The 22957-nt window shown below is 42.4% G+C and overlaps 1 protein-coding gene across 2 annotated transcripts in view; it reads left to right on the top strand.

Annotated features, from left to right (window-relative positions):
• The window catches only part of pdzrn3b (PDZ domain containing RING finger 3b), a 99276-nt gene that overhangs the window by 6887 nt on the left and 69432 nt on the right, over nucleotides 1–22957 (top strand). Inside the window, exons 2-3 of one of the 2 annotated variants that reach the window (XM_026168916.2) lie at nucleotides 1275–1361; nucleotides 3214–3321. In XM_026168916.2, the coding sequence (XP_026024701.1) occupies nucleotides 1275–1361; nucleotides 3214–3321 (195 nt within the window). The remainder of the gene's footprint in view (nucleotides 1–1274; nucleotides 1362–3213; nucleotides 3322–22957) is intronic. The other variant, XM_026168917.2, reaches the window with a different exon arrangement.

The raw sequence follows: 22957 nt of genomic DNA, 5'->3' as shown, positions 1-22957 counted from the left end.
GGCATTTTTTTTAAAAATGGTTGTGGGCCTGAGACTGAAGTTGTCTGTTTTTAGTTATGCACAACTGTTACTTGTAATCAAATCATTTATGATAAGTAATTCAGAGTTAACTTGAATAATGACTAGCTTAATTTGTAAACGGACTGGTACTTGTGAAGTGCTTCTACTCTAGCTGAGCACTCAAAGCATTTTCTAGTACAAGTCTTTATTCACTCATTCACACATATACATACACATAAGTGCTTTGCCTGAAGCCATGTCCACACTAATACGTTTTCATTTGAAAACGCATCTTTTTCTCTCCGGTTTGGCCTTCCGTCCACACTGAGACAGCGTTTTCGGTCAAGGAAAACGCAGCGTTTTCAAACGCTCTCCAAAGCAGATACATTTGAAAACGCCGTTTTGGCGTTGCAGTGACAGTGAACCCGGAGCCTTTTCGAAAACGATGACACGTTTTAGTCATGTGATGCAGTCATGTGACCAATTAAACAAAGATAGCGGAGGGCTAGTGTGGATGTAGCCTAAGATTCATGCAGACACTCACATTTTGATGGCACATTGGGGGCAGCTTGAGGTTCAGGGTACTTTGACATGCAGATTGATGGACATGCATATTCCAGCAGCTGTGGCAGACTATGTAAAATTACAGAGCGAGGTTGGTGAGTCATTAACACCAGCACACAAATGGTGCGCTGGGAGCTTCATGGTGTAATGTGTTGACAGCCCGGTTCTTTTGGTCATGTGCTGAACTTTTTACACGTAAGATTTCCTTTAATAGTTACACAGCAGAAGCAGTACCATAATATACAAAGATGTCTAACCAAAAGATTCAAGGAACTGCTGAAAAGATCTGGCTACTAAGCTAACAGTGTTTGTTTGCTTTCTGCTATGTAGTGAGTATTTGGCCATTTTGAGCAGCAAGTGATATTTTCTTTTGAAGAAACCATGTTTGGCTGGATGTTAATGACAAACACGGCATGAAGAGAGTTTATTGACAATAGAGCAGTCAATAGTTTCTTATTTTGTTGTTGGGCTACCACAGAGAATTAGGAACATCTGTTTGCTTGCAGCAGTTGTAGCTGGTGAATACAACCTGAAAGTTAGACAGATGCTATCAAAATATGAGTACAATATAGCCCCTGTGTTTTGAAAGTTTCACTCTTTGAATTTAAAAGAATAAAAAGATTAATTAAGATTAATATTGAGTTGTTGTCTATGTTGAATAACTTCCTGCCATCTCTTTGCTCACGTGTGTCTCTCCTGTCTGTTTGTAGGAAGGCGAGACTAAAAGCGTGACCGTTGTCCTTCTTCGTGAGGGCGGCTCTCTGGGTTTTAACATCATAGGAGGAAGGCCATGCGTGGTAGGTTGAAAGCTGAGCAACTTGGAGGTTCCGTCTCCCCCACCCCCTCCCCGGTGATCAGCCAAGTGTCAAATGGCAAATAGTGGAAGTACCACAAGCCTCCTCTGTGCTGACTGCCGCAACTTAGACAGTCGTGCATGGTTTTTTTTTTTTTTTTGACTGTGGATAGATGGACCGCATCTATCAAGTTTTATTGTGTTTATATATTGGTCTGGTTTAGCGGATTTGGCATTACAGATTAAAAAAAACTATAATTACTTTTATGGGAGTTAAATCTGGGATTATGGCTTCCACCACAGTTGTTTTGTCTCTAATTGAGGGGATTTTGGTGGTGAGGTAAACACAGAGGAGAGGAAAGGGTCTTTTAAACCCAGACTGAACTTTTCTCAGCCGCTTTCTGCCTCGAGGCCCCTGAAGTTAAAGTCATTAATGATGCCACGCGCTCTGCCGAGTGAAGGGTTGGAAAATATCTCAACGCTGGCATCTCCCATACACGGAGCTTCTTTCTGCAGCCGAGGTCTTATTGAAACGCCGTATCTGTTTCACTTCCACTGTTGCAGACTTGGTTTTCCACAGCCACAGTGACGCACTTTTCAGCAGTGACATAGATTATCGCAGTAAAACTTTTTATAGCAGGAAGCTATAAAAAGATCGACATTTAACCGTAGATTTGCTCGTGGAGTTGCTGTGACAGAGCCATGCATCAAACTTGTACGACAGCGGAGATAATACTTGGCTTTTGCTTTCCTAGTGAGCCTCAAATCATCAGGTGGTGTAAGAAGCTACTCATTAGAATTGGAAGTGGCTAATATCCTAGCAGCCTTTGACATGTGTGTTTCATGTGGCTGTTATACTGGTATGGCATGGTGAGCGCAATCAACTGCCAGGATTTGTGGTCTCCTAGATGAGCTTGTTTGTCTGCAGCTCATGTGATAGCGGTGAGGCAAAGTAGTAGTAGGCATGTTGTGGAACTTGCAGCAAAAGCACTGCAGTGTTAACACTGTACACGATGTCCCTGAAAGAGGAAGCAGACCAGAAATTATTAATTAGCATCTGTTCTGTAACTTCTGGGGTTTCTTTAAGTACCTAGTAAAATGTAGTTGTGTCACAGAGCCCAGCAGGAGTGTGGTACACATTTACATGTGGTTTTAAAGAGAGTACTAACATAGCTGTTAACCCAGACTTAGCTCTGACTCTGGGGTCACGGCCACAGAGTCTGATGTAGGCTACTTCATGCCCCTACAGCATGTCCGCGTGTCAACATTTAGGCCCTTCTGTAGACCAGGGTCAACCCTTTAAGGCCTGGGAAGCATGTGAAGTTAAAGCTTATCCCTAAGTCCACACTCAAGGGTAGGGTTAAAAGGGCATTTCACAGAAATTGCAAAAAGCCATATTTTTTCACTTAGTCTTGTTGCTGTTGAGCCTTCCAGATATTTTTGTTTTCTGTGTGCCCTGATTTGAGAGATCTGCCTGGAAATTACTGCTGCCAGTAAAAGAAACTGCTGGCAGTAAAATTTTGTGGATTCACTGGAAATCTCCCTTAAATCTCAAGGCCAAACTAAATGTTGTTTGTGTCATTTATAGGGGTGGCAGCAATAGTTTGCTTGGGATTTTTTTTTTTCTTTGTTATTTGGGTGAACTAAACCTTCAACTTTGTAGGCTTGCAAAGCGTTGTACAGACGCTCATGTGGTTTTGCCCACAACAACCAAACCCAGTGTTTCCAGTGTTTTTTAAAAGTACTTTTATTGCGCGATTTATTGAGACTTCTATAGGCTTTCCTTTCCTTAACGAGCCCTGTGAGCGCTGTGCTTCCATTAATCCGCTGAACATGCCTGCAATTTATTCCCGCAGGACGACAACGACAGCACTTCGAATGAAGGAATCTTTGTGTCCAAGATCGTGGAGAAAGGTCCAGCAGACAAAGAGGGAGGCCTTCAGATCCACGACAGAATAATAGAGGTATGTGTGTCCTCCTCTGTAATGCTTCATGTAAATGGGAGGGGGGGGAACTACTGATGTAATGACTGTCTGCACCATAAAGAGGGAGAAACACCAAAGAATCACTCCATCTTTGTGTATGTTTGAGCTCTGAGCTCAAGCTGAACGCAATGCGTGACGTATGGAACCTGAATTAGCATCTTGGCCTTTTGTTGGCGCTCCCGAAAGTCAATCCTGCAGACGGTGAACGTCTCTGATACGATTCTACCAGTCGACATTGGCGATGTCAAGTAGGGCATCATTGCAGATAGGCCGAGATAAACCTGAGGCGAGGCTGTCTGTCTTTACTGTTGCTGGCTGATAGCGAGGGAGAGGAAAAGATGTCTTTTACTTCTCTCGTCCCAGCAAATAAATCCCTTTCGACAGAGCAGCCATGAAGCGTCCCCCTTTCGTCTCTAAACAGAACTTGATGTGGAAAGGCCAGCTCACCCTGAGGTCAACTTGAGGGATCCATTGAAAAACTCAGCATCACAAAGGTTGCTTTTATAGAATGGTTGTCAACCAGAATCGCTCACAACGGCTGCTTTGAAATGAGTCGTTTATGTCAATTGCAAGTGTGTATTACCGCCGGCCGCAAGATGACAAATATGGCTTGTCGCTGGCTTTATTGTTAAACCTCAGTGAAATTGCCCCCGGAGCATTTTTGACCAGCTCATTGCTCACAGAGACGCTTGTGGAAAGTGTTTACACACACGAAAAAAAGAAGACTCCCAACATCTGGACTCCGCTGATCGCTCTATCCTGTCATTTATGCAGTCGAATGCTAACTACTTGCAAAAAAAATGCCACAAGTCCTCTGGAGAAAGCCTCACGCTGTTGTTCCAAATAATATGGTTGTAAATCTGGCGACGTCGTGACTGAGAGGTTATGATGTGCTTGTCTTTGGTTTAGACCTCCTGAGCTAACACAGTCAAGTGTCTTGGTGCTCTCTGCAACTTAAGACCTCGTAACGAGGGCCGGTTGAACCAAAAAAGCCACTCAGAGATCAGCGACTCGAGACCTAAAGGGACTTGCCGTGGGCTGCTAGTTGATGTGTGGGGAGATTAGCTCATATGTCACACGAACGTGTACAAGTGTGTGTCTTTGCGAGCATCTGCCCTGCTTGGCTTTATGAGTTTGCGTGCACATGTTTGCCTGGGCGCGTGTAAGCACAGGATGCATGCGTTAATGGGCCAGATGTCGCTGTATTTGGTTACTTGAGAAGGTGTATCTATGGGGTTTAATGCTGTGATAGCCAATCCGGAGCGGAGAGGATGGAATTTGCTATAGGATAATGCTTCCCTCGTGTTTTTCATATTGTTTTCGCGCTATTGTAGGTGAAGCCACAGAATCTCTCCAGTGCAGGAAAGGCCTAAGGAGGTAGCACAGGTTCCTATAAAGTAACCTTTTCTTGACGAGAAGTGAGGGATTGCCATACAATACCCAGCAAATAAATCATCAGATTTAATAGACCGTTAAAGGCCGATACTTCACATTTACGCCATTCATCGGAAGGGAAACCTGAGAGCGAGGCAGCTTATATTTCCAAGGCTGCTTTTTTTTTTTTTTTTTTTTTTTGGTTGACTGGTTGAAGCAAGAAAGTACAATGTCACGGATTCCTGGACCACAATAAGAAATGTGACATCAAAACACAATTTGCTGTTGCACAGCTTTTATTCTGGACCTGAGGTGACTGGGTCTGTGAACTTTGTTTGTTCGCTGTCAAGAATCAAAGACGATGAAGCCCAAGTGCCTGAAGGCAGTTTCACGGTGTTTGGTAGAAACCAAGCAGCCTGTAACTGTGTCCTGTTTAGCATCCTGTGATGTATGCTGGAATTGCAGGAACAGTCAAACCTGGTTTATCTCATGTTTTACCAGAGATTGTTTTTCATGCACATAAAATATGATATCCGTGACTGCTGTGTTATCCTTTTTTGTAGTAGTAGTGGAAATCATGCTTGCTTAAGACCTTTGTTTAATTTTATCTGTGCTGCTTTTCAGTATGGTTGCAGGATGTGTAAATATCAGGCAGGGTGTGAGGTTTCCTTTTCTGATTAGGCCCACAGCTAATCATCGGCGCTCAATTTTTACGAGTAATTTTCCAGTTTATCTTTTTAATCCTCCTGCCTGCCCGAACGTTCCCCGAGGCCAAGGTGATATCTTCAGATTGGTTTTTAAATCCATGTTCTTACTTCTGAAATTAGCTCGTTTTTCTTAGACAAGTAGGTGGAAAAGTGAAAAGCAGACGACAAACTAACAATCTTTTTTTTGACTGAAGTGGTCCAAGGATAACTTTGCATCAAAGCACGTTTTGATGCATGACGATGGCAACGGAACAATAAGAATGAGTCTGTCTATCGTTCTGCTGTGTATTTGTAATTGAATAGAATCAAGTTGGCAGTGAGACGCAATCTGTTTGTGTTAACACGGTAACTAACTGTGATAAACTGGTAAAAGCTGCCTGTTGCCATCTGATGGAAACCTGTTGCTGTGCCCACATACAGAAATTGACATTAACTTTTTCATTCACAGTCCAAGCAGCCCCTCATAGATTTGAAATGGAATAAGAGAGAAGAGGATGGCTACATGTCTGCAAAACGATGACGCTCAACAACATTACTTTTACAGAGGAATGTAACAAGAATCTGACTCAGATTGATTGCAAACCGTCACCAATCTGTCTGAGAGCGATTGCACTTACTCTGAGTTGGGATGTGTTGTTTAGAGGCAGGTTGGCTCTCAGTCGGCGAGAGCAGCAAAAAGCAAATTAGCCCAGTCACCAGGCAACCGCTAATTTATTTCAAAAGGAGGCTGCCGTCCTATTTTTTACTCTAATTGGCTCAGCCTTAAGAATATAAGTCTCACATTTGCTTTCCTTTTAATTCTGCCATCGGTCTTTTTAACTGCTTGATGCTCTGCTGTGTTCATCAACAAACCAACACTCTCATGTGTTGTTTGCGAGTCTGATAAGCTACTTGCAAAACAAAGTACTGGAGTTTGAATATCAAAACTCTGGGCTATAAGAGGTTCTAAAAAGCCTCAGTCATTCTCAGTGGGTTGTAACTATAAACGATTTTTCATAATGCACCTTTGCACATTTCCTCTGCCCTAAGAGGGGAAAAAATATTGATTAATACAGCTTTAATAAGAAATAATTAATAAATGTGGAATCCTTTATTTTTAGCATCAGTGCCCTCATTTTCCATTATAGTGGAAATGGAAAAAAAATAGCTTTTTGTTTTTTTTTTTTTTTTTATCCTAACTCATGAAATCTGATTTGCAAGCCTATAGATGGGATCGTTTTGACAGCCCTTCAAAATCCTGCCATGGGGGCTCAACTGCTCTGTAAAGGACCAATCACATTACGGAGCAGTGAAATGCTCGTGCACCTGTGGAGGCAGCGCTGTCATCAGCCCCGCTGTTTTTCTCTACCTGTAGTAGAAGTGTTAGTTCCAGTAAATCTATATGGATGTAACATGTACCTGATGATTCGTGGCTTGTCCTGCTATAACAGGCTCTTAGCGGGGGAGTGCGACAGCAGATGGCTGTCCTCTAACCGAGCTGCAGGCTGGTATGAATCAGCACACGAGTACCTTCTTGTTCAGACACTTCTTTTTTTTTTTTTCTTTTTTTAAAAAAAAACAACCTTGAGTTGTGTTTGCTTTGGCTCACCTCTCTGCAAGCTGCAGAATCTTAGCACTCTGGTCAGGATCTGCTGGGATTGTGCCAGGATTTGATAAATAAGTTCTGATTGAACCTCGCACTGGTACCCGACTTCCCTAATCATGTCTTCGGGCATGAGTTGACTTTTTAGATCTGATTAAGAATGTTTTTCTCGTGTAAATGTAATCCCAGCATTTTGTCTTCAGCCTCACTTCACACAGATAAAGAGCCTCTTGCTGCTGTGCGTTTTCCTACATAAATGAACTTCCACTCTCTTCAAGCCTCTTTGCTATTCAACGTGACTAAGCCAGTGTCACAATCCCAGGATGGCTGCCCCTGAGCTCTCAGGGTGAACGGGATGTTTTCTGTGTAGGCTCCAAAGTGTGAAGCTAGGAAGAGAACGGAGACGCCTGGGCTGCTGTTGTAAATGTCACCTTGTAAAACCTCAGCAAGGCTTTTTTTGTTTGTTTGTTTGTTTGTTTAGGTCAGAAGGTGAACAGAAACAGTTACTTTAAAATAAACAGACACTAGGATAGGGTTGTTCGATATAACGATATATATCGGATGCCGTGTAACTCCGTGTAATAAATACTCACAAAGAAAACGGCGGCCGTTACAACTTATGTCTAAAAATTTATTGTTTCATGCATCGGTTAAAACACTCGACTCCGGGTAAAGGACGCGCAGCTGGAAACACTTCCCGCAAGTAGAGCTGCACGAGATTCACAGAATTTACAGAAAATGTTACATTTTTGTGATTTATATCGTTATCGGGACGATAGAATTCTTATATCGGGATATGAGATTTTGGTCATATCGCACAGCCCTACACTAGGACATATCCGCCTCTACGTGTTACGCCTGTTGTGTTTTTGATCAGAGCAGTGGCTAGCCTGCAGGAATGTGTCCCAGCTAACACAATATTTATATGAATGTGTAACAATGTGTAAACTTGAGCACTAGTCCTAAAACACCCGTATCATATTTATTATGTTCAACACAAGCTTATGTTACTTCAGGTTGGAATAATCGATGGGCTTTGGCCTTGGAGCTGAAGTTAACTGCATCGTAGATGCTACAGCTTGAAGAATTAATTTCAGTTCAATATTTAGAATATAGAACTGTAGTGCTTATTAAGGCAGCACATCTGCAGCTTCTTACTTGGTACTAGCTGCAGGGCTCAAAGGTCTCCTACACTTTGCCAGAATTCTGGCACTGGGTTGTATAATATATGACTGTAGATCATTATTTCTATGGTAAATCTTGGTTATGTTTTTTTACCTTTCCCACAGCTATGCTATGGCTGTTTGTCTATGTATAAAAACAGGAAGTCTTTATTTTGTGAAAATTATAAAGTCCTGTTTAAAACAAATAAAAATAACATTAAAAAAGACCAGAAGAGAGAGTGGAGGTGGACGGATGGAGAAGTCATAAACTGGCGGCTAATTACTGTAGTCTTAGTAACAGATTAATAAAACATTAGAGTGTCATTCACTAGAAAATAAACACAATATGATCCAAAAGGCACCAGAAGCTCAAAGCAAAGCTTCTACACATTCATATAAATATTGTGTTAGCTGGAGAGGAACAGCTAACACAATATTAGTCTGATGCTTAGGTCTAATGATCAAAACATCCACACCTCCAGCTCCCACACCTTTACACCAACATTACTGTCATCATATATGATGAACTTGTAATCTTGTTGCCGTTGTTAATGGTTGTTTCCCAAATGGGTCCAGTTCTGTGACAAATTGCAGTCAGTTTCTGTCTTCAAAGTGATTTTGGTGTGTCGAGACGGCGATAAGGATTGAGTCGGTCCGTTACAAGTTTGCAGCTGAATGAGCTCAAGTTAGCAATTACGTTGTTTGTGCAGCAAAAATTGATAATCTGTTTACTGTCTACATACATAAAATACAAACTCACTTAACTGCTTACATTCAGAGTCCATCCATATTTAAAAAATAAAAATAAATTCTTAATAAAGAAATGGTGACAACCACAATTTAACTGCTAAATTACAGACGCTCTTAGCAACCTGGGTTTTCGATAGCAACCCAAACAGTTTGCAACCTGTGGAGCGTAGTCCCCTATTGCAAGAAGACACGTCACAGATGAGTTGCGCTCGTTATTGCAGACTGTCTCTTTGCCAACGCGTTCCACTCAATCTGTCTGTGGTTATAAATTAGTCAGCGATTATTTGCAAACCTTCACCAGAGTGATTACAGTCAGTCAGGTCAGACCGTGACTGTTTGGACCAGCCCAGTCACCTTGCAATCGAACGTGGTTGCCCACATGGTGATGATGTCACACGCTCAATCTCTGGGCAACCATAACTACTTGCAGTCTGTCACCGAATGTGAAAAAATTCAGTTCAGTTTACTTTCCTATTATCACTCAAGAGTAACCGAGCGATTAGGTTGAAGGTGGAGCAGGATCATTTATCTTATAGTCTCGAGACCAAGTAGGCCATGACCCAGTAGGGGTTTGTTAGATTAGAAGTCTCGTTGATAGCTTACTAATTAAACTAACAGGCTATGCGCCCTTTTTTTTCTGGTTGGCTTCAGTAAGGAGGTTGAGATAAAATTGTTCCATTAAAAACTCACCCAAGACGAAGAGATGCGACTTGATAGTTTGGAACGAGTCCAGAAATCTCACAGAAACACTCTGCAGCTATCAAAGTGTGCAAGTTTAAAAGTGAATGAATGAATCTTTGACACCAGTAGGTGCTTTGAGCAAATTTTTCAAAGCGGAGGACACTAAAGAGAACAATAAACTGAAATCTACAAAAAAAAAAATCAGCACTGGTCTTCATTTTGTGATGTTCTTTACAATTATAAAGACAATTTTAACATATTTGTAATATGTGTCAACTGGTTTATTTTAATTGAGTGAAAGCAAATTATATTTTTTTCCAAAACCTCAACTCTGATTTATTTATTTATTCAAGCATTCAGTCACATTCTGTTGTGCACACAGTGTCTGAAAGAAAAACGTCTTTGTTTTATACCCTGACCACCACCAGCACCACAAATATATCTCAGCCACAGAAACACTCCTTGCTTTAAGCCTTGACACTGTATGAGTTGTGTGCTTGCCCACAGTCGAGCATTAAACACCTAAAGCCTCCCCGCAGCTCCTTGAGTATCAAGTCACCAGGTCAGAGAGAGCATAAAACCCAGCCAGATAGCATTTAGCAGTGACTGACATGAAATGTGAAGTGAGCTCTGTTGGAGGTGAGTTCGAAGCACGGGTGTCAATGGCCCTTTATTCCTCCTTGGTGTGAGGACCAGCAAAAGCAAAATGCTGCCTTTTGTCATCGACCCTGTCATTCGTTTCCCTTCAGATACTGTTTGCTGGCAAAGCTTGGTTTCATTGGAGTTGATGTAGTAGGCGATTAAAATTGTGGGATTTGTTGGCTTGTTGCTCATGTCTGGATTTATTTTTTTTAAATGCCATCTTATGACAGACCGGTATGATTGGCTTGTCCCTTATTGTCTCTAACCAGTTGAAACTGCACATGGCCTCTCTAACAGGACATGTGTTAAGAAGTTCCCCAGGCGTTATTTCTGACCCGGAGGCCTATGAGGAGCAGACATAGTTATTTCCCTTAAGGGGATCACATGTTGTTTGGCATTCTGAGGCAAGAAACGGGCCTTTGTCCGGCCCTTTATTGGATTTTGGGCCCCTGTGCGGGAACGACGTGTTTATTCCCCAGATAGGCGAGCTGAATGTGGCCCTGCTCTGTTGCTCCTGACTGGCCCTGGACAGGATGAATCCACCACAGGCTACGTGGGCCAATCCTAGCAGCGGGCCGCATTCCTGTGCCCCCGTGGTCCAGCTGAGGCAAGAGCAGGACATTAAATCAAATCTAACTTTAAAAGAGTCCATAATCAGCTTCTGGTAGTAGCCAGTGCCCTATGCAGAGCTGGCTTTAAGAAACAAGGACAAGCACATCTTTGTTTCCACTACTCCATATTGGGGGAGAGGGAAAAAAATTAGATTTTAAGATGTGGAGTCATGTCAGTGTAGCGTTAGTGTGAGGTGTGCTTAAACTTCACTGTAGCCAGAAAGCTGCTCCCTTTGTGTGCTTTTTTTTTTATATTTTATTTTTTTTATTAATTGTATTTTCCACTTACTTTAAACAGCTTCTGCCCTTAAAGGCGAGCGGGCGCGTGATGATTTTTTGTGGAGACATACAGTCTGGGGCACACTGTAAACGCGCTCACTCTGCTCCGACACAGTCCCGACTGGCTCCCTCGCTCACAGCTACAGTGGGCTTAATTTATGGTTCCTAAAAGGTTTAAGAACGGGTAGGGACAGATAGGTGCAATTTAGACCAATTTTCCTGTCAATCAATCACTGGCGTTGTGCAAATACATCAGCAACAATCAGCTCCGGTTGCTCTGTCAGCTGCTTCTCATGTCAGCCCCTGACCCCCGAGCACAGACTGCCCACCGACTCCTAATTAACTACCCTCAATTAAACCCTAATAGGCTGATTAACAGACCCTTAGTTGTGCTGTAATGGCCCGTCGTTTCCTCCCAGTGCCCCTCTGAAATGCATCCTGACTCTAGCATGTTAATCACCGCCCACTCCCTCTCACTGTTCCTGCCAATGTCTCTCTCTCTCACGCTCGCATTCTACCATAGTAGAGACTATCAATGAAATTGCCTTGTTAAATAGCAACAAAAAGGCACACGAGTCACAGTAATTATACCATAACGACACACTTTTTTTTTTTTTTTTTTTTTTTTTTTTTTTGTGATTTGCCTTTTTCTTCCCTTTTGGAGCACGACAATTTAATCATTTCTATTGCATATCAAACAGCAGCGCTCCCCCTCCAAACTGGAAATAGTCAGTCAGTTCAAGAAAACATGTAACTCCTTCCCCGGGGAGACTGCAAGACCACAGTTTAGTACGCACATTGCCACTTCAAACTTCAGTCCTCCCGTCATCCATTCAGCTGCACCAAAAATAGCGCCACGCGTCAGCGTAGCTTTCTCAATATTTGACATGATCACAGCAGGGATCTCACAAGAGAGCAGATCTGAAACAGTGGCACAGTCCTAAAACCATCAGCCTAATGAAAGCGATGACAGTCGTCAGCAGATTTATTCTTCATTGTGCAGACCACAGTTTAAAAACTTACTGTTAGTACTTTTAAGAAGTTGTAAATCTCTCTGCTTGGTTTCTGCTGCAAAGAAGCCAGAAGTCTTGAAGTCTTTGACAAAAAAAAGGCTGAAAGTACTTACTGTAACATGTAACATTAGGCCTCTATAGTGAACTCCAGTGAACTGTGATAGGAGCATTACGGCAAATAAATAATAAAATAAACGGGGACTGGCGAGGGAGGGAGTACTCCTTGCAGGGAAATCAATTAAGTGGAGAAACAGGCTGCTGAGCTCCGGCAGCAAACTTAAGAATACATGGTAAGGTGTTCCTATGCATGCAGCTTTTGTTTGTTCCATTTTGTAGAGTAGAAATTGAGCCAAACGGTGCCTGCAGTTGTTTCTTGCCTGACACAAGTCTGTTTTTTACGACCGGTGCGTTGATACACAGGGACTTTCCTGTTTTATGACATGGATTCCATCCCTTGTTTGTTGGCGGCAGACACTCTGTATATTTGTTTCTATGGAAATTGCTACTGACAGTGATTTAAACATGGTTTGTGTGGCACCGTGTGATCCAGCGTCGGTCCTCCTGCAGATTATAGGCTATAGATTTTGCTCATCAATCAAAGTGCCAGAGTATGCTTGTCTTCCTCTCATATGGAAGGATTACAGTCGTCGTTCCAGCGAGATGATGAAGCGGACTTCATTTCTTTTCCCACAGCTCTGTAGGACTCTAATCTCAACTTGCTTGTTAATCATGCTCACTTCCCTCTGTGTGGTGACATCAGAGATGTTTTTCATGCGTCTCCAAGTCTGCCTGCCTTTAAGATCTCCCTACGTTCTGAAACACTTCATCTCTTCTTAACTCCTGAAATCATTAAACTTAATGGTTCCCCAGAACTTAAAAGGTCCACGACTGACCATCAGCAAGGACAACACAGGAGGAGTCCAGGGTCAGAGGTATTGATTTTAGCATTAAGCCTCCTGGCTTTCTGAGACTTTACATTCTTGGCGAGGTGAGAGGGACGTGCCTTAGGTGGCTGCCCATTCAACCGATAACGGCCAGCAGCGCATGATGAATGTAGCGTGGCGAGCTGTAGTCCACGCCTGCACTGTATCAAGTGCGTCAGTCGTGCTGTCAGTCTTGGTATTCCAGATCAAATGTGATTGGATTAAACCATTGCATTTGCCAATAATTAAAGTATGTATTCAGGAGCATGTCAGAGTAAGCTTGCAGTGTGTGATTTTATTTATTTATTTTTTAACAGTTCTCATATTGTGCCATATTCACGACTTCTATTCTCATGTTCCAAATTGCATCGAAAATTTGCTTACATTTTAATTAACCCACCAGATCGACTCAGTCACTCCAACATTAGTCACACTACATAACATTTCCTTGCATAATGACAACAACTTTGTCTGAAGCTGTTTTGAAGTGAGCCTAATCAGGCACTGCACACTGCTGCGGCACTAGGGGCCGTTGATAGCACTGCCAGCAGATGTTAGGTTCCTTTTTTTCTTTTTTTGAGGCTCCATTAGGATTTAACAGATGCAAAACACACAAGGTTGACATCACTGTGCATAATTGTCCCTCCTGTACAGACAGATGTTCTGTAATATCTGGGCTAATTGGGATATAACAACACATGCCAACTTAAAGAGAGACCTATTGTCTGTTTTTTTTTTTCTTCCCCCCCTATACTTTGTCACATATGTACTGTTATGAAAGTGGAGGCTCATGTTGAACATTATTTGAGTTTCAAGTAATGAGCTAATAATCCCAGGGATTATTTGAAAGGATATATCCCTAATATGGCCATCTCAGGAACTCTGCTCTGGAGCCTAGAAGCCCCACCCACCTCCTGATTAAAACTTGATTACGAGGGGCAGCCAATTGCAAGATGGTTGGTTTAAAACGAGAGTGAAGGAAGCTAAAATGGCTTGCTTCACACAGAGGATGGACTGAATGGTTGCAATTTATTCTCATCCAAGAGTGTAAGCATGAAACTTTAGGTGGAATCATTTTTCTCTTTAACAGAATTAATAGCAAATACCTACCATAACATTTTTGCGCACAGCAGTCATGCAGTGCAACATTAGCATTACACCTACACCTGTACACCTGTTTAAACTTCAACATGTTTGGCACCTCCCCTCAGTGTGAGGTGTTCAGCAGTTTGTTGTGGTACAACATGCCTTCAGTTAGACTCACAACAGTAGTTGAGAAGTGGAAGCCTGGCGTCCCTTATCAAAATGTTTTCTTCACTCTACCAGCTAATCCTGACAACACGCCCCACTTTCACCACTCCCATTCTCCCCAGCTCCTCTTTAGAAGGTCTAGCGTGCCCATCCTTTCACCAGCCGACTAGGGGAACTGGTGGCTGCTGTGCTGCCTTTTCTTATGCAAATGTGTGCAAATAGAAAGCATTGTTCATCGGCGTGGCTCTCCATCTCAGTTACGCCGCTTTGCTCTGGCCTTTCTCTTGTTCCCCTGAGAGAGATGTTCCCTTTCAAGTGTTACCTCTCTGTCTCATTCAAGACTTCCTCTTTCCTTTTTTGACAAACAGCCCGGAGGAATGGTCGGAACCGGCTCATTGAGCAAGCTTTTCAGGGACGTGGAGAAATGGGGAGAGAGAGATGTTCTGCAGGCGCCTCCCTCACACATCCCTGCTTATGTCTTACTTCTTCCCTGCTCTCAAGAGGATGAGTTATTCTATAGCGGGAAGTACAGTGTGCTCTCTCTTGATACTCCCCTTTTCTCTGAGAAAGTACAGGTGCTCTCCCTCCAAGTGCACAATTCTCTGTGCTCTGATTCCACCTGTGTTTATGCTGTAATATATATCCCACATGTTCTGTATCACAGAGTAATATATTTCTAGTGATGGCTTAAAAAAAGCACATTTAACTTAGTCACAATGTTCAAAGCTCATCTGTGAAAAGGTGTTTAGTTATGTAGTTGGGGGAGGGAAAAAAAAAGGAATTTGGGTTGGCTTGAGTTGGCACTTCTGTTATTCTTCTTTATTAAAAGCATATGTTTAATAACTCGTCTCTTCTGTTAACCCTGATCCACTACGGATTCTGTGCTCTCCTGAAAACGGTGCACCGTGTATCTGGGGCTGAATAGATTGTATCCACAAATTCCTGTAGATTATGACATACGATAGCTCTGAGGCAGAGAAAATCACCGGCAAGCTCAGGAGAAGGCCCGGACCACCGACTGAGAGCTCAGAGCCCCGTGCCAAGGTCAACGCCAAGATATCAATAAAATACCTTTACTCCGTGTTAACAGAGCGCTTCTTTGATTAGAACCTCCGCGAGAATATGTTGCATTTGCCACATGCCAGAAGACGTGCAGTCGCAGCCATTTTGTCTGCTTGTTGGAGAGAGATCCAAGCAGTTTTGTTTTTTTTTTCCCCTCTTCTTCCCTCCATATTCTCGCTGTGTGATTGATATATGCAGGTGGTAAAGCATATTCCCCTGGGTAAGAATTCCCAGCTAACTTGAAAGGGAATGTTTTCCCTCTTAAACCATCTTATGAAAACAGTAGTCTCACAGCAGAAAGTCAGAAAGACCAAGAAAGGAAAAAGAAGTGTAATTTAATGTGTAATGTCTCTAACGTCATGCCAATTCTGCTTGGACAATAGGCCTCTGTAAGTCCATTGTAGGCTCTTTTAACACTCATAACACCATAAGCCCAGCTGCCTTGGGCTTACTTTTAAATACTGGGATATTAAGCCTTTTGTCACTACAGTTTCCACATTTGCTCCATCTGTGAAGGTTTACCCTGAAAATAAATGGAAGGAGGCTGCATGTGCCAAGAGGGAAGATGGAAAACTATTGCAGGGTAAGGCAGACATTGTTTTTGTCTGCAGTGTTCTGAAGTATTTAGGTCTATGTGTACATCAGTGAGTCCAGAACATTGAGCAGGGATGAAATCATGTTTTACTTTAGATAGTATTTTCTTAAAGAGGCCACAGGATCTTTGGATATGCTTCAGAAGAAGACTGAATCGCTTATGTCTACTACTCAGAATGTTAGTTTTTCTCTAAGAAGTCTTTAGCATTTTAATCTATGCAAAGGTTAAGTGCAACTTGCCTAACAGCATTTCCACAAAACTAATGGAAAGAGCCACAGTACTCGTTGGTTAAGTTACTCACACAGTTAGAGAGACTACGCACATATGTAGTCATGACAGTGGATCCATACACAGTTTAGGAATTGTAGATTTTAAGAGCTCACCTTTCTCAAATGAAGAATATAAAATAACTGTTAGAGATTCATTTATCCTTTGTCATTGTCAGGGATCATTTGTTAAAAGCAATTGATGATGTTTGAAACTCGATACTGATACCCGTAGGAGAAAAAAATCGTTAAAAAAAAAATAGAGTCATTATTCATTTTTATAAAAGTCAACCAGTGACAAGATCTGGGACTTAAGTGCATGTAAAAACAAACATTGTTAGTTGCACTTAACTGTGTTATCGTGTTAAATTACTGACTTTGTTAATGACAGGTCGGACTGATAGCATTTGCAGCCTAGCTTCCACATTAACACTGTTAGCCATTAGCTATATTCAGTTCTTGCTACATTAATGAGAACTTAATAGAAGGGTAAATGCTAATAGTTAAATGGCTAATGCTAACGTATGCACCAGCAGTGTTATCATTTATGTTAATGCTTTAAATGTTTTAGTGTTGTTGAACGGGAGCTTTACTGAACTCTCAGAATTCCTTATAACATGTTGCTCAGTGTTGTCAGCTACTGTTAATGTGTTCAGCTACTAGTGAGGGGAGGGGCCGTGTGACTGCCTGTCTGCAGCACTGATGTGTGAAGTTATATGTCAGCTGGAGGGGATGAACACGGCACTGTTGGTATTGTACCGCTGCAAATCGTAGTGATCTAATCCAGGAGTGATTTTTAGTGCTGGTTAGCTTAATGGTATAGTGGTTTACACATTCACCCAGCAGGCAAAGATCCACAGTTCGATTCCTTTGGGATTGTGTCAGGAGCGGCATCCAGCATGGAAAAAAAATCAGCCAAATACAACTCCTGGAGCTACCTGCTGTGGTGACACGTTGTGAATAAGGCAGCAGCCAAAAGTAGACTTTAGTATATCGAGTAAAGTTTTTGGATAACCCTGCTGGAAACTGCCATTTATGAATAATGCTGCTGTAAACTCAGAAACGATGACGGAAGCGGTGAACAAACTTCAGGTTTTTAACATTTTGTCAACACTCAACTTGTCTTTACTGGTAAACTTCATTAGTGTAGCCTGTCAGAGACACTGTGAATATTGTGGTGGTGTGGTTTAGTATAGTTTATATGTTATGGGCATTTTGATTTATCAGTGTGAAATTATAAGAGCTCAGTGAATGATACTTGAAAGATGTCTCGGCATTTTGTGTGACCAGCGATGATACTGAAGTGTAGAAAATGACAAATATACATATCCTTTGTGTAAGGGGGAAAAAACATGGACTTTAACAATATGACCAACTCAGGACAAAGGAGAGACACATGCAGACACTCGGTCTGACCTGGCAAGATGGCTGTCCAGGGTTATGGAAAAATACCGCATGAGTGCATTTGTATACGGAATAGATATGTTCACATATTGTCAGATTAAGGGAGTGCATGTCTGCAAGGGAATTTTAATTCTCTCTAGCTTTGCTAAGCATAAGGACCCGCCATATCTCAGACACAGCTTAGATTTATACCAGATATCTATTCCTCTTTTGTTTTCATATCGTACAGCATCATCAAGCCTTATTCTGCCAGGGCATGCACTTTGGGCGATAACAGAAGAAAAAAAAAAAAAGGAAAATATGAGAGCTCAGGAATCCAGCCATCAGAAGCAGGACTGATGTAGATAAAGCAGAATTGGGCCACATTAAGGGGGAAACTGCCTCACTTTACTTGGCTTTGAAATCGTTGCATGGAAATAAGAAATCATTTTTTAATTAGTTTTATTTATTTATTTATTTTTTGGTTGTACGCCAAATGTGCTAGCTAACTTTTTTTCTGCTGTTGTCGTTAAAGAAGACCCTTGAAGGGAAAGGGAGGGCAAGCCTGTGAACGAACAAGGCTGGTTGTAGCACCGTGGCCTCTTTCCTCTCTAGCCATGCTATATCAGGCCAACAGCTGCTGTCTCTCAGCAAAGGCATGCTGGCTGCTGGAGCTTGGCTTCCATACACAGCGGATCTTACACAAGGCCCTTTATTTTTGGGCTTATGAGTTAGAAAAAGCACACACACACACAGAGGCCCAGCTCGATCCCGGACTCGGTAGAAGAAATAAAAAAAGCATTTGTTCATGTTCAACATGACAGGTTATGCTGTGCTGCATAGCTGCTGTCGTAGCCTGGAGTTTGAGATTCAAACAAGGTATCTCAGGTAAAGGGTATGCGTTGTGCTCCTCAACTCAAATTCCTTGAATCGGAGCCAAAGAAATGTAAGCCCTCCTCCAGCTGTCCCTTGGCACATCTAGACAAGGCCTTTATCTGATTTTTGGAGAGTTGGTGCTGTTTGAGCACTCGGCCTGTTCAGAGACAACAGGCTTGCACAATACAGGGCGAATGCCGCAGGGACGGCCTCCCAAGACAAAACTCCCCGAGCATCTGTAGTTTCTCTGTCAGCATTTTGCTGTCCTCACTTTTGTTTTTTTGGCATGCAGCAACTTTTTTTTTTTTTTTCCACGTTCCTACCAGATTTGATGGTTGGTGTAATATTTTTCAAACATTATTGCCTGGTGCTGTGAAGATAAGAACCGCATGTCTGTCTGCATTTTGCACATAAAGGTAAACTAAAAGCTCCTCTGTCTCAAATGAACACCCCCTCACCAAAAAAATCTCTATCTTGCGAGTCAGCTTCTTTGAGGTAAGGGACCACAACTGCAGCTCTTAACTCTGTCATTCGTCCCCAGGAAAGCATTTCAGCTCCTGTGAGAAACATTTCCACGTCCAGAATTCACACAATTCAGGCAACCACCCACCCCCCCACGTTCACATTTTCATTTAGGGCTTGGTTAGAAAGAGAAGTGGTTCCAGACTTTTAATGTCTGTCACAGCAGAAGTCAGCACAGTGTGATTATTTTAGTGCAAAGGTCCAAATAAACCCTATGTGGGTCACGACCTTACTGATCTGAACCAAATGTGCTGCACTTTGTGAACTTTGTTGAAAAATTGACTGTGCAGAGTAGCTGACTGTGAGCAACAATAGGCATTTTTGTTTTGTATGTTTTCCCCCCACAGTCGCTCTCCTTCCAAACTTTTCTCTGTCCAAAAACTGTCTCAACATTGAGAATGGTGCCGCACACAAACCTGGCTTTCTCCACACTGACATTTATGTGCCGTCGCTATTTGTCAGGGAGTTATCAGGCAGGTTTTTAGACAAATATACAAATCCTTACTTGAGCCAACATTTGAAGGCTCCTTCAAAGTGCGTCCAGACAAATGCCTTTGTCATCGATCACTGGGCATTTACAAGTGTTGAGTAAGTGGATTTAGTTTTTTTGATGTTGCCCGCAGCTGCATGGAACTAGCGGACATCGGCATGTACGCTGCCATTCAAGTGGACAAATTTGGTTCGTTAAATTGGGGGGAGGGGGTTTCTTTGGAGAGTGAGTAATTCATCAACTGGTGAAAGTCAACACTTTTCAAACATGTTTAAAGCCTAGAGGAATTTACCAAACATGCTTCAGCTATCCCAGCAGTTTTCTACCACTCGACAAATTACTTGGCCCTTTCAAAAAGGAAAAAAAACCTTGTCAATATTTATGTAAGAGTGTACATTTAAGGGAGACAGACGGATCTCTGATCAAACATCTTTCATCTGCGACCTTCCTCTGACGAGACTCACAGAAGCCTTTAACCAGGCTGAGGGTAATCAGGAGTGCTCTGGGTGTTTGCTAGGAAAGTGAACTTCATGCTAACTTTTTTTTTTTTTTTTGCATGTACCCACCCCTTTCCACTACTATTACCATCATTGGCTTGCCTTAGGGAACCAAATGCATTGTAGACTATAACGATACAACATAGAGATATAACTGCTTAGATTCTGTAGACTGCAGCTGAATTCTGTTGTTTTACTCCTGAGCAATTCAAGTGCTCAATTCTTGCTATTGTGGCTACTGCCAACTCTGGCCACCATTTATTTGCAGTGAGTGTAGGCTGTCAGTCAGCTGTTTACCACAGCCAGGTCTCCACGTCTATTTATTAAGGAGGCTGTGGTCTGAAAAGAGTAAGTGAGTCAGTGATGCTCATTTCTGTCTGGTGACATTGATACTGAGGTGAGTTGTTGAGATATACTTACCAAACTTTTCTTTCGGTAAGTGCCCACTGTTTTTGAGGCTGTTAGCTGCTGTTAGTCCCTGTTAGCTGCTGTTAGTCTGTTAGTCCCTGTTAGCTGCCGTTAGCTTCTGTTAGCAGCTGTTAGCCTCTGCTAACATTGCTGGACTTTGACACCAAAGTATGATTTTTAGGACACTTAAGTCGAACAGTAGGTGACATAACAAACAGGTGCCCACTCCTAAGAATTTTTAATGAATCAATTCAAAGTTTATGATAAACTGATATCTATCAGTTTGTTTGAAGGGTTAATTAGACTCCACTCCAAGGGTGGGGCAACTCCAGGCCTCAAGGGCCGGTGTCCTGCAGATGTGTCCTTGAGCCAATACAGCTGATTCAAATGGCTAAATGACCTCCTCAACATGTCTTGAAGTTCTCCAGAGGCCTGGTAAAGAACTAATCATGTGATTCAGGTGTGTTGACCCACAGTGATATCTAAAACCTGCAGGACCCTCGAAGCCTGGAGTTGCCCGCCCCTGCTCTACTCAATATATGTTTGAGTACAACAATATTGTTTTCTGTTAAATAACCTAAATAGTACTTACTGTACCTTTTGAACTTTTCTAGACATGAGCCAGCAGAAGTGCATGTGATCCAATGGCAATTGAATTGGGACATTTAACTGTTTTCAATTTGCCAGCTTCTCGGTACAAAATTCATGTGATGTCTGATTGCAGCCAAGGAACAATTGTTCAGAGATTTCACAGAACTGAGTGGGTGTCACGAGTCCTGCCCTCCTCCGTGGTCTATTCCAGACAGCATCGTTGCTTAATGTGGGACTGATGTTCGTCAGTTTTACTTCACTACAAAGATATTCTTTATGTATGGTGAATTAGGTTTTCATCAAGGAAAGAGCTAAGCTTAAAGAGCCAACTCCAGCAGAAAAATGAACAATAGCAGCCCACATTTGCCAGTTCAACTTATTTTCACTTTGTAACACCTACAGACTACAAATGCACAACTGTGTCGGGACTTTAAACCAAACAGAGTATTTTCAGACCTGAGAACTGCCGCGTGTGAGAAAAGATAGCTGCAGACAATGTCCCGACATGATCCTCGCAAGATTTTCCAGTTCAGCTTGACCGTCCTCGACATTTCACTTCACCGTGACACATTGCAGTGACAGAAGTTAAATTCCTTTCAGTGTTTAGAACATAACAAGGGACAAAGACTGTTGGCAGGATTGAAACGTTCAAATCCATAGAGGACATTTGGCTCTGCTCACATTTCCAACTGTGTTTGTCCGTGTGGCCATCACATGCTTCTAAATAAATGATTCATCTAGATAGCTGTAGTTTGTCAAAGCTGTCTTTGAGCTATTTTTCTGTAACTATAACGCCATTAAAACGGGTAGGATGAAACAAATCCTTCACCATTTTGCGTTGAGAACGAGCATGCCAACCTGATGAAGTCGAGGGCTATAAAAACGGCCACCGCTGGTACAGGTATGGCACAGCCTAAATATAAGCTCTCACCGCAAGCCGTAGTTGCAGCTCATATTCTAGAAACCCATGTTTATAGACTAGGAAAGGGATTAACTTCACTATTAGAATCCCTGGAAATGTTTCCTCCAATATTTTTGCACCCATTTGTCTGGCAGTAAAAGCAGAAAATCACCGCCGTTTGTGAACAGGCGCTGCGGTTATGACTCTCTCGGTCCTGTTTGAGCCTCACTCGGGCTTGTGTTTCACAGCCCATGAATGAAATTACATGATGCAGAAACTCTAGGGGGCCAGACTGGAGACTCCACTCACTCAGCGGTGACTGGGGCGGCGAAATAACTCTCCTGGTCTGCCTTTTCTAGCAGGATTCTCTGCCATCTTGCTGAAATGACAAGTGGCTGCTTTTGAGAGCCTCGTGCTCTCTCTCTCTCTCTCTCCTCCAGCCTTTAGTGTCTCTTTAAATGTTTTCTCAGATGGTTCACTCCTCATCTTGAGCACACATTTATTCCCACCCCCCAACAACCTCTGATTAATCAAGTATGACTCGTCGAGGAAAATATGCAACTCGGTGGTTTTGATGCCTTAGTTTGTGTCAGAGTCCAAATATGGAATGTTTACGGCTAAATATTAAGTCTGAACTTCACGGTGGGGGTGTGTGAGTGTCATCACTTTGGAGTGTTAACCGTAAATGATGGCACTGTAATCTTACATTGGAGTTGCTTGGGCTAGTACCTCACAACGCTCCATGAATTTCACTTTTTTACATATTGTGGGAAAGAAAAGCCAACTCGAGATTCAAGTTCCAAAGGCAGAGTTCATTTGGGGAGACACCCGGCTTGTGTGCTGCATGTCATTTGCATTCCCTTAAGCAGGGATTACCGTAAGCTTCAACCCGCATCACCTGGCTATAGTGTCACTTCGCTGTTGTCGTGTCTCCCGAGGAAACCGCTAGACGAGCTTTCACAGCTGACTGAGCTGTTTGTCCAGCTCCTACACAAGAGAGGAAAAGTCAACACGCAGAGGAAAAACTGCACTCCCCTCATCACAAGAA

The sequence above is a fragment of the Astatotilapia calliptera genome, chromosome 5 (assembly GCF_964374335.1).
Source record: "Astatotilapia calliptera chromosome 5, fAstCal68.1, whole genome shotgun sequence".
Taxonomy (NCBI): Eukaryota; Metazoa; Chordata; class Actinopteri; order Cichliformes; family Cichlidae; genus Astatotilapia; species Astatotilapia calliptera.
Note: the sequence above shows the minus strand (reverse complement) of the source record. Positions and strands in the feature narration are given on the sequence as shown.